The sequence below is a fragment of the Hyperolius riggenbachi genome, chromosome 6 (assembly GCF_040937935.1).
Source record: "Hyperolius riggenbachi isolate aHypRig1 chromosome 6, aHypRig1.pri, whole genome shotgun sequence".
NCBI classification, from domain to species: Eukaryota; Metazoa; Chordata; class Amphibia; order Anura; family Hyperoliidae; genus Hyperolius; species Hyperolius riggenbachi.
The window spans coordinates 123153091-123165391 of record NC_090651.1 but is presented as its reverse complement, the minus strand read 5'-3'; the positions used below and the strand labels follow the sequence as shown (position 1 = coordinate 123165391).

At 44.7% G+C, this 12301-nt stretch overlaps 1 protein-coding gene across 3 annotated transcripts in view; it reads right to left on the bottom strand.

The window, feature by feature from the left end:
• LOC137521074 (calcium-activated chloride channel regulator 1-like) overlaps positions 1 to 12301 on the bottom strand; it is a 98200-nt gene that overhangs the window by 21236 nt on the left and 64663 nt on the right. For all 3 annotated transcript variants that reach the window (XM_068239846.1, XM_068239849.1, XM_068239848.1), the window contains exons 9-11: positions 10751 to 10928; positions 8832 to 8938; positions 3240 to 3461 (exon numbers count right to left, since the gene is read on the bottom strand). In XM_068239846.1, coding sequence (XP_068095947.1) covers positions 3240 to 3461; positions 8832 to 8938; positions 10751 to 10928 — 507 coding nt within the window. The remainder of the gene's footprint in view (positions 1 to 3239; positions 3462 to 8831; positions 8939 to 10750; positions 10929 to 12301) is intronic.

Below are 12301 nucleotides of genomic sequence, written 5' to 3'. Positions count from 1 at the left end.
ACTGTAAACCATTCCCGAAAGATTTTTGGCTGAAATAGGTTGATTGTCAATTGTGCCGGGTTGGGAGTGCATTGCTAGCAGTGTCCGATTTCACGACAAGCAACGCAGTAGCAGAGGCCTCTAGTGGCCAAAAAAGGTTTGTGCCACAGTGTCCCCAGTGTTTGGCCTCTAGGGTTTAGTCTTTAGTACACTTAGTAAAGAGAAAGGGAGAGGCTTAAGGGCTCTTTCACATCAGAGCTCATTTCCTGCGTTTTGATGCAATGTTGGTACTTTGCGTTAACCAAGTATAAGGAACCTGCCTGTTAATGTTAATGTTGCCGCAGAGCGCTTGTTCCCCGCTGCTGACGTGCAGGCTGGGACACAGGCCGCACTTCCTGATACTTCCTGATACGCGGAAGACACGGTCTCAGTACTCCCTCCGCAAAGGTAAACATTAGTCAGCTGACTGCGGTCAGCTGACAGTCCTAGTGCTAGCTGACTGCGCGGCTGATACTTGGCAGGTGTGTCTGCTGTGATTGGATGTGCGGAGTGTGGCCGGGCCACTGATTGGATGAAAGTTGTATTTAAACGCGCAGAGTGCTCCCAGTCATCGCCTGTGATAAGCATACTGTATTTGGCTGCAGTAGTGAATAACACAAAACACAAGCATGCAGCTAATCTTGTCAGATCTGACAATCATGCAAGAAACAGCTGATCTGCTGCATGCTTGTTCAGGGTTTATGGCTAAAAGCAATAGAAACAGAGGATCAGCAGGATAGCAAGGCAACTGGTATTGATTAATAAGAAATAAATATAGCAGCCCCCATATCCCTCTCGTTACCGTTGTCCTTTAAAGCACACCTGAAGTGAGTAAAATAAAAAGTTACTTACCTCAGACGTTGGAAGCCTCTGCATAGTCCAAAGGCTTCCCACATCCTTATAGAGGCCACCATTCCAGCACAGAGTCCTTCATCTTCTTGCCAATTAATTATGAAAAATTATGAAATTGAAAGTACAAATATATAAAATGTCCCGAGAGTAAATTGCACTATAATTTCCTTCTCTTCTATGTTGCTGTCAATCACAGTAGGTATTAACCTGACAGGTTTTTGACTGGTCCATCTTCTAATGCAGTATTATCAGTATTTTCTTTACAAAATCTCTTCCAGGAAGGAAGATGTTGGCCAGCCTCCCTACTCATTTGCCTATTAATTTTGCAGTTGGACTAAGCAACTTCCTTTCAGTGTTTTTGAAAATAAAGAAAACCATGAGAATCCCCCATTAGCAGATTGACTAGTCCAAAATCTGTCAGGTTTCTACTACCTGCTGTATGGGACAGTGCCATAAGAAAAAAGTCATTAAGGGCTTGTTCACACTATGAGCCCTTTCAATTTTTTTTAAGCACTGGAGATTTTAGAAATCGCCCCAAAAGAGATTGTGCAATGATTTCCTATGAAAGCGTTGACATGTGTGCATTTTGATTTTATTAAAATCCCAAACTCGCTACATGTACCATTTTCTGAGCATTTTGGCTCGGAAGGTATAGGATAATTACAAAGCGCTTGAAAATTCCTGATCACTTTTATGAATAAATACATTGTATTTATTAATTTCCGGCTACAAGAGTTCACTTCCTGACTGACGTCAATAAGTGTCAACATTAATCGCTGAGCAAAAGTGCATAGAAAAGTGCTTTTTGAAGCACAAAGCACAGGGAAAATCGCTTTAAAAAAAGCACAATAAATCGCTTAGCACTTGCGATAGCGCTGGCGATTTATAATGGGAACAAAGCCTAATAGTGTATTTTACTCTGGAGCAAAATTATATTATATATAAATGTATTTTGAATTTTAATTTTTTTTTGTGATAGTGGTCCTTTAAGCCAGCGTTTTTCAACCACTGTTCCGCGGCACACTAGTGTGCCGCGGAACGTTGCCTGGTGTGCCGTGCTCTTATCCCCCCTCCCGCCCGTCCCCGCGGCCGCTGCTGTTATTACCTTAGCAGCGGCCGCTCTCCCCTCTCCAGCGCATGTATATTCTAGCAGCGTATCTCCGGCTGCTCTGTGTGATGCACTGATGCGCAGGAGGCAGGGCTCGGTTACCATAGTAACGGCGATACATATCGCCGTTACAGGAAGCCGCTGCCCTCCTTCCTTCCGCATCAGTGCATCACACAGAGCAGCCGGAGATACGCTGCTTGAATATACACGCGCCGGAGAGGGGAGAGCGGCCGCTGTTAAGGTAATAACAGCGGCGGCCGCGGGGACGGGCGGGAGGGCACTAAACTGGCTATACTGGGGCACTATTCTGGGGTACTATACTGGCTATCCTGGGGCACTATTCTAGCTATACTGGGGCACTATTCTAGCTATACTGGGGCACTATTCTGGCTATACTGGGGCACTATTCTGGCTATACTGGGGCGCTATACTGGGGGGCTATACTGGGGCACTATACTGGGGCGCTATACTGGGGCACTATCCTGGGGCACTAAACTGGCTATACTGGGGCACTATTCTGGGGCACTATACTAGCTATACTGGGGCACAATACTGGCTATACTGGGGCACTATACTGGCTATACTGGGGGGCTATACTGGGGTACTATACTGGCTATACTGGGGCACTATACTGGCTATGCTGGGGCACTATAGTGGGGCACTATACTGGCTATACTGGCTATGCTGAGGCACTATACTGGGGCACTATACTGGCTATACTGGGGCACTATACTAGCTATACTGGGGCACTATTCTGGCTATACTGGGGCACTATTCTGGCTATACTGGGGCACTATACTGGGGCACTATTCTGGCTATACTGGTGCACTATTCTGGCTATACTGGGGCACTATACTGGGGCACTATACTAGCTATACTGAGGCAACTAAACTCCCTACACTGGGGCAACTATGCCAGCTATGCAGCCGCACCCCAGCCCCCCCCCCCATAGCCTGCTGCGCACGGCACTGTCCACTAGGTCGCGCAAACAACCGGGGGCCGCACCCGCGCGCGCGCGCGCCCCGTTCCCTGGAGAAAAATTTGGCCAGACAGTGTTCCCCGGGCCGGAAAAGGTTGGGAAACACTGCTTTAAGCGACAACCAGCAGCCGTGTCTATTGTTCTCCTCCTGCGATAAGCTGCTCCATCATGCAATGCGCATCATCCATTCCCGCCCCCCCTTTCATAGCATACACAGAACGCAGAAATGCACACATGGATATACACAACACGATAAACACATCAAATAAACTCCTGCTATACCTCTGCGGTGCCTGGAATTGTAAGCCGAGCAGATTTCGAAGTGGCATCAACTGTAAACTTGTCATTCTGAAAGTCTGTTCCCTTTGGACTTGTTAATTGGATATTTGGGGTTGAAATGCTCCAAGTCACCAAAAAGAAGGTGTCATTACCCACAGTGCTGTCAATCGTTACAGTGCCAGTCATGCATTCATTTTGAAGGGCTGTTTTTGCAGTACTTTCAATCTATTAAAAGATAGCAGCAAAGAATGTTGAAAAGTGCAAAATATACAGGAATGATTAACAATTGCAAATATTTTGTCTATCCTACAAATGCATACATTTATATGCATTGTAAATTGCATTTTTTGAATTCTGTTTTTGCTAGCCTTTTTATTGAGGGGATACTGAAGAAGCTCAAAGAGACCACATTTATGTAATTTTAAGGCAAAGTAAACAGATTTCATTTGTAATGTGGGCTTAATGTGCATTGTAGGCAGTACAGTGCGAAGGCACCCATGGTGAGATCATATCATTGCATTGCATTGCAATTAAATGAGAACTTCCATTATAATGCACCGCAGCAAACATTGGGCCTGGTGCTATACGAGGTGATAAGTAGCTTGCACATGCACATCACCTGGCCACCACACGAGGATTACCCACAAATCCTACTGCTGGTTTCACCTGTGTGATGGCCGATCATTAGGGAGCATTACTTAGGCGAAAGCCTGGGTGACGCTCCCATATTCAGGACGATGTCCTTCAGCACCACAGCACTGCTGCCTCGCCACCCCAGGAAATGCGCGCATACCCATCGCGAGAGGCAGCACTTACCGCCAAACATCCGCCACCCCACACTAAAACTCCTGTCGCTGTCATTGACCTTGTGCCCCTGCAGCCCCCACAAAGCCTGGACCAATGAAAATCCTCAATGGTCCAGACCATGGATCGATGGGGAGCCGAGGCAGGAGCTTCAAAGATGCTTTGCTGGGACTCACAGTCATTTACAGCGATGGGCTAGGGGTGCCCGGCTCCGTTACGAGGGGTTCGGCGCTGTGCGGGTGGACTGATGGGGAGCTCTGGGGGTCTCCACAGTGGCAGCGTCTTCTCTCTGACTCCTCCGGTGGTGCAGTAATGAGAGGCGCCACTAGAGGGAGTCATAGAGAGGCGACTGAGGTACTGTGCGACAGCGTGAAGACACCGATGGCATGGAGAGAGGTAACTATTGCAGTCTGCTTTTCTTACCACTTACAATACACATGTCTGGGCAAGAGGAGGCACTCGGGGGGCAACATCTTGCTGTGTGCCCAAAGGCTACTGCCTCCTAAACCCCGGCAAATCTGTGCCCTGATGGGAAACCACAGTTGCTCACTTAAAGCTGAATAATCACAAATACCTTCTATTTTTAGAAGGCAAAATTATATTCATCAAGTTTGGTGACTCAAAAGATGTTATTTAGACAATTTACCTCAAGGACTGCTGATAACCTTACACTATGTGGTTTCTCTTCACATTAACTGTGTATGTGCAGCGCTACACAGAATAGCTGATTTGAAGGATGATGGAAGGACTCTACCAAAGATTCCTGATCACAGCTGAGTACATTTCATTTTCTAGAACATATTATTATTGTAAGCCTTTGTCAGCAGGTGTTCCTATAACTTTCTCTATCTAATACCATTTTGACAATAAATTTAATAAATTCTGCTCAAAACACCTCTGCCTAAGTGATTAAGTATTGGTTACGCCAAGATTTGCAGAACCCATATTCCAGGTAGAACGAATGTGATGTTATTTTCCCCAATGGAGAGGAGATGCCATGTTACAGAAAGAGACAACTGACTTAAAATTAATTTCTGTCATTGATCAGTAGTCATCAGGCACCTGCTACATTGTATGAAAAAAACTAGGGCTCATTAGGGATGCTCATTCAGATTTTGTGGAATTTCAATTTTGGAGTTCGGAACGAAAACGGACTTTTGCTGAAACACTGGATTACTGCAACACAGAAGTATTTGGCTAATCACGCAATGCAAAAAAAAAAAAAAAGAAGACTCCTCGGAAATCGGAAAAATTGCATTACTGTAATCTGGTAATTATAGCTCAATCACAGAACTCAGAAGCATTGGACCATTCAGAAAACGCAGAGTCAACCTGTATTTGGCTAATCAGAGAAGGCAAAAAAAGGACCAAAAATAAGACTTCTCAGAAATCGGAACTTGGAAATCGGAAAACAGAAATTGGAAATCTACAAAGGAATACATTGGTCCATATGAAATTCACTTTTTCTCCTTAGTTGTCTCCTAGGAGATATTTTTTCATCTTTGATTTAAAATTACTTTTCAACACTTTGCAACGGAAAAAGTAACAAAAAGGACTGGAGAAAGTACTATCAAAATTATTTTGCGTATTTTCTTGCTTGCTGGTGGTTTAAAAGGCATTTTATTGCCATTTTTGAAAATATCAAGAGAAAACTAAGGCGAAAAAGTGAGTTGCATATGGACCATTCTCACAGAAGGCATTATTAAAAGTTTCCTACTAAGAAATACCATTGTATTTGATACATATACAGTGGGTTGCAAAAGTATTCAGCCCCCTGAACTGCCACAAACATGAATCAGTTTTATTGGAATTCCACATGAAAGACCAACACAAAGTGGTGTACACATGAGAAGTGGAACGAAAATCATACATGATTCCAAACATTTTTTACAAATAAATAACTGCAAAGTGGTGTGTGCATAATTATTCGGCCCCCTTTGATCTGAGTGCAGTCAGTTGCCTATAGACATTGCCTGATGAGTGCTAATGACTAAATAGAGTGCACCTGTGTGTAATCTAATGTCAGTACAAATACAGCTGCTCTGTGACGACCTCAGAGGTTGTCTAAGAGAATAGTGGGAGCAACAACACCGTGAAGTCCAAAGAACACACAAGACAGGTCAGAGATCAAGTTATTGAGAAATTTAAAGCAGGCTTAGGCTACAAAAAGATTTCCAAAGCCTTGAACATCCCATGGAGCACTGTTCAAGCGATCATTCAGAAATGGAAGGAGTATGTCACAACTGTAACCCTACCAAGATACAGCCATCCACCTAAACTCACAGGCCGAACAAGGAGAGCGCTGATCAGAAATGCAGTCAAGAGGCCCATGGTGACTCTGGACGAGCTGCAGAGATCTACAGATCAGGTGGGAGACTCTGTCCATAGGACAACTATTAGTCATGCACTGTACAAAGTTGGCCTTTATGGAAGAGTGGCAAGAAGAAAGGCATTGTTAACAGAAAACATAAGAAGTCCCATTTGCAGTTTGCCACAAGCCATGTGGGGGACACAGCAACCATGTGAAAGAAGGTGCTCTGGTCAGATGAGACTAAAATGGAACTTTTTGGCCAAAATGCAAAACGCTATGTGTGGCGGAAAACTAACACTGCACATCACTCTGAACACACCATCCCCACTGTCAAATATGGTGGTGGCAGCATCATGCTCTGGGGGTGCATCTCTTCTGCAGGGACAGGGAAGCTGGTCAGAGTTGATGGGAAGATGGATGGAGCCAAATACAGGGCAAACTTGGAAGAAAACCTCTTGGAGACTGCAAAAGACTTAGACTGGGGCAGAGGTTCAGCTTCCAGCAGGACAATGACCCTAAACATAAAGCCAGGGCAACAATGGAATGGTTTAAAACAAAACATATCTATGTGTTAGAATGGCCCAGTCAAAGTCCAGATCTAAATCCAATCGAGAATCTGTGGCAAGATCTGAAAACTGCTGTTCACAAACGCTGTCCATCTAATCTGACTGAGCTGGAGCTGTTTTGCAAAGAAGAATGTGCAAGGATTTCAGTCTCTAGATGTGCAAAGCTGGTAGAGACATACCCTAAAAGACTGGCAGCTGTAATTGCAGCAAAAGGTGGTTCTACAAAGTATTGACTCAGGGGGCCGAATAATTACACACACCCCACTTTGCAGTTATTTATTTGTAAAAAATGTTTGGAATGATGTATGATTTTTGATCCACCTCTCACATGTACACCACTTTGTATTGGTCTTTCACGTGGAATTGCAATAAAATTGATGCATGTTTGTGGCAATAATGTGACAAAATGTGGAAATGTGATAAAACGCGGAAAAGCCGCCGCGTGTACTGGCGGCAAGGCGGCTGATTCCGCGTCTAGCGCGGCGGTTTGCACGCAGCAGCGTGCGTCTGGTGTGGCTGGGCCTGTTAGTTTACACAGGCTGAGGAATACGCGCGCGCGCGCTGAGAGGCAGAACCTTTATGACAAATAAGGAGGGATCAGCTGACCAGATTGGTCAGCTGACCTCAAAGCAAGTGGCTATTGGTTGATCGCTGATAGGTGGCGCCGGAGAGCGCCGCGCTATATATAGTCACTGCTGGTCAGTCTCAAGTTGTCTGCCGTTGCGAACACTTACGTGGAAGCACTCAGACCTTAGTCAGATCCTACAGTGTGTTAGAACCAGGAGGACCTGGGAATTCACACTGAGCCAGATTACTTCTGTGTATTATTGTGTTATACTTCAGACTAGTTCCAGGGTGTCGAGACCACGGACCTCACACCCAAGATTAGGGACTCTGTGTTATCATTCTGTTATACTCCAGACTAGTTCCAGGGTGTCGAGACCACGGACCTCACACCCAAGACTAGGGACTCTGTGTTATCATTCTGTTATACTCCAGACTAGTTCCAGGGTGTCGAGACCACGGACCTCACACCCGAGACTAGGGACTCTGTGTTATCATTCTGTTATACTCCAGACTAGTTCCAGGGTGTCGAGACCACGGACCTCACACCCAAGTCTAGGAATACGCTGTACCATCATATTATACTTCAGACTAGTTCCAGGGTGTAGAGACCACCTACGCAACCTAACGGTAACCTTCGGTACCTACGCAAACCTGATTATCTGTTGCCAAACACTGCCTGCCTTTGGATACCGAATCAGCCTTCTGTCTATGTACTTTGTCTGTCTGTGTGTTGCCGACCTGGCTTGCCCGACCTCGATAGCTATCTCTCTCCTTAAGAGATAGTCTCCAGACCTGCTAGTGACATCCACCTTTCAGGTGTCACTCATTCACAGGTCCTTCCTATTTTCAGCCCTGGGACTCCACCCCTTTGGAGGTCTCAGGCTGCTGGAAGGTTTTTGCACTTCCCAAAAGGCGGTATCGTCCATACTGCCAAAGACCACCTGCTCCTCGGGTGGTCTTACTCAAAGTCATTACTGTTGCACCAAACACTCACACTATAAAGGTGTCCAGAGGTTAGTTATACTTGGATTATCGGTGATTCTGCAGATCATCAATAATCAGGTATAATCTGTATTCTTGGTGATACTGCAGATAACCAATAATCAGATTCTCTCTGTGTGCTGACACAGATCGTTACAGGAAAACTTCAAGGGGGCCGAATACTTTTGTAACCCACTGTATGTTATATTTTGAGCTTCCATTATAGTCAATGTGAGCACATAACTGCATTAAAACTCGTGTAAGTGTTTTCTCATATATTTCTGATATATTTACACATAATCACCTGAGATTTTACAGTACAACAAAGTTCAAAAACAAGTGCATATGCTATCAAAATATATGTACCTGTATGGATTGAGCAGTAACATCTCCACTACTGGATTTGATGCCACTAAAGGAGTCAATCAAGCCATTGGCATCAACTTTATCTGACGCAAACAATTTCAAGCCACCTAAGGAAAAAAAAAATATGTTAAGTCTAACATTGGGAAATCAAATGTTTATAGCAGTTCTACACCCACCACCAGGGGTGCAGCTAAGGTTTTTGTGGCCCCAAGCGGACTGTAGCAAGAGACCCTATCCGCGGCGAAAAATGGGTGTGGCTATCCCGCATAAGTGGGCGTGGCCATGACATGTGGGTGGAGCAGGAGGGCGAATTGGGGCGGGGCTGTTTGCGGGGAAAAAATGGATGTTGGGGTGATTGAGGCGCGCGTAGCGCGCCGAAAGATTGGCGCGGCCATGACATTGTATGGGCGAAGCTTAACCGTAGCACAGCAAATATAGCCAACTATGACCATTAAATAATAAATGCAGCAACAGTTACCCCAGACACCAGAAAATAAAAACGCAATTTGGGCCACATTTCAGCAGAAATCAAACGCAATTAGGGCACATTTTCAGCAGAAATCAAACGCAATTAGGGCACATTTTCAGCCGAAATCAAACGCAATTAGGGCACATTTTCAGCAGAAATCAAACGCAATTAGGGCAGAGTTCAGCAGAAATCAAACGCAATTAGAGCCACATTTTCAGCAGATATCAAACGCAATTAGGGCACAGTTCAGCAGAAATCAATCGCAATTAGGGCACAGTTCAGCAGAAATCAATCGCAACTAGGGCCACATTTTCAGCAGATATCAAACGCATTTAGGGCACAGTTCAGCTGAAATCAATCGCAATTAGGGCCACATTTTCAGCAGATATCAAACGCATTTAGGGCACAGTTCAGCAGAAATCAATCGCAATTAGGGCCACATTTTCAGCAGATATCAAACGCAATTAGGGCACAGTTCAGCAGAAATCAATCGCAATTAGGGCCACATTTTCAGCAGATATCAAATGCAATTAGGGCACAGTTCAGCAGAAATCAATCGCAATTAGGGCCACATTTTCAGCAGATATCAAACGCAATTAGGGCACAGTTCAGCAGAAATCAATCGCAATTAGGGCCACATTTTCAGCAGATATCAAACGCATTTAGGGCACAGTTCAGCAGAAATCAATCGCAATTAGGGCCACATTTTCAGCAGATATCAAACGCATTTAGGGCACAGTTCAGCAGAAATCAATCGCAATTAGGGCCACATTTTCAGCAGATATCAAACGCAATTAGGGCACAGTTCAGCAGAAATCAATCGCAATTAGGGCCACATTTTCAGCAGATATCAAATGCAATTAGGGCACAGTTCAGCAGAAATCAATCGCAATTAGGGCTGCGGCTGCAAAAAGAAAAGAATTTACTCACCTGGCAGGCTGGCACTGGCAGAAGTCTTCTCTCCCTGGTCTCCTCTCCCGGCCGGCTCCTCAGGCGCGCAGTTCCCACGGAGCTCCCTCCCTGGCTTCCTCCTCCAATCTCCCGCGCTGATTCATGCAGGGCTACGGGTCGGGAAGATGGCCACCCGAAGCCCTGTACTGGAGACATAGTCTCCAGAGCAGGGCTTCGGCGGCGGCCATCTTCCTGTAGCCCTGCTCTGCTCTGCCAGTGCCAGCCCGGTGTAATGTCAGCGGCGGGGCTGCGGGGAAAAAGTGACGTCACGCCGACGTCACGGAGCCGCCGAGGCCCCTAAGATTGTGAGGCCCCAAGCGACCGCTTGGTTCGCTTTATGCCTCGCGGCGCCCCTGCCCACCACTAGCCAGCCCAGAATGAACAGTGATAATGACCCCCAACAATGTTTATTAGATGCTAAAAGAGAACCCAATAAAGTTAAAACAAACAACCCAAATTAACCCCCAAAACACAAAACTAAACATTGTAAAAAACCCACCTGTCTTATCAGACAGTTGCTCTAATGCTTTGTCGGCACTATTGCCCAGAGCAACAGTGTGAATGATAGCTCCACTGGCCTCGACTTCACCAAAACAGCTACTGATGCCACCATCCTCTCCATCTGTTAACAAGACAATCTCTGTGCCATATGTACTTCCATCCCTCTGTTTATTTACCTGCATGTATAAGAGAGAAACAAGATTAGCCCTATTTCACCACGATGTATGTGAATAGATATACATGTCAAATTGAATGCCAGGCTCTAACTGGCCCATTTAAAGCTTCACTAAAGCAAAAAGAGTAAGCAATTAAAATCTGACAAAACTGACAGACCATTCCATCTCCTCACAGGGGATTCTCAGGTTTTTAAAAGCATTTCCTGAACGGCAGTCTAACTGCCCACATAGTAAGGTACCAGCCAGCCTCCCTACTCACTTGCACACTATTTTGGCAGTTAGACTTAGCAACTGCAATTCTGGGAATGCTTTTGAAAACAAAGAGAACCCTGAGAATCCCTCATGAGGGGGTGGACTGGTCCGAAACCTGTTGGTTCTGTCAGATTTGAACTGCTTATTTTTTTTTTCATTGTAGTGGTCCTTTAAGAAAGTGTTGATTAATAAATTGCCACCTTCCTGTTCTATATTTTCCAAAATCAGATCAATTCCATTATAGAGCTTGATTGATAAAAATGGCAACCAGATGATGTCCACCACTTCAGTGTTTGGAATGCCATACTGCAATAACATTTATCACTAGGAAGGTGCTGCTCCATTCACTTGAATAAAATAATAAATCACCAGCTACGGTCATATAAGCATGTAATGATTAAAGTCTAAATTGTTCAAATATATATACAAAAAAATCAGTGTGACAGTAACAGGTGTGATTTGCAGTTTGGATAGTGGTTAGGAGTGAAAGGAAAATGTCAGCAAATATGCAATCCAGGGTTGGTTCTAGACTTTTTGCTGCCTGAGGCAAACTTGTGAGGATGCCCCCCCTTCCGATTTGGAATGATCACACAGCATCTGGCAATTTACTCTGCATCATTTAATGTTCTCACATGACATGCTGCAGCTCAACATTATAGCACACTGCTTGGCTGTGAGTCTCCTGCCTTCTTCACTCACTTTCAGACTCCTCACACAGCACAACAAGCTGCTTTTGAAAGATCATCAAAAAAAATTGTACCGTTAATGGCACCTTAAAAGAGATACTCTACAGGGTGGGCCATTTATATGGATACACCTTAATAAAATGGGAATGGTTGGTGATATTAACTTCCTGTTTGTGGCACATTAGTATATGTGAGGGGGGGAACTTTTCAAGATGGGTGGTGACCATGGTGGCCATTTTGAAGTCAGCCATTTTAAATTCAACTTTTGTTTTTTCAATAGGAAGAGGGTCATATGATAACTCAAACTTATTGGGAATTTCACAAGAAAAACAATGGCGTGCTTGGTTTTAACTTAACTTTATTCTTTCATGAGTTATTTACACGTTTCTGACTACTTATAAAATGTACACGTTTCTGACTACTTATAAAAAGTGT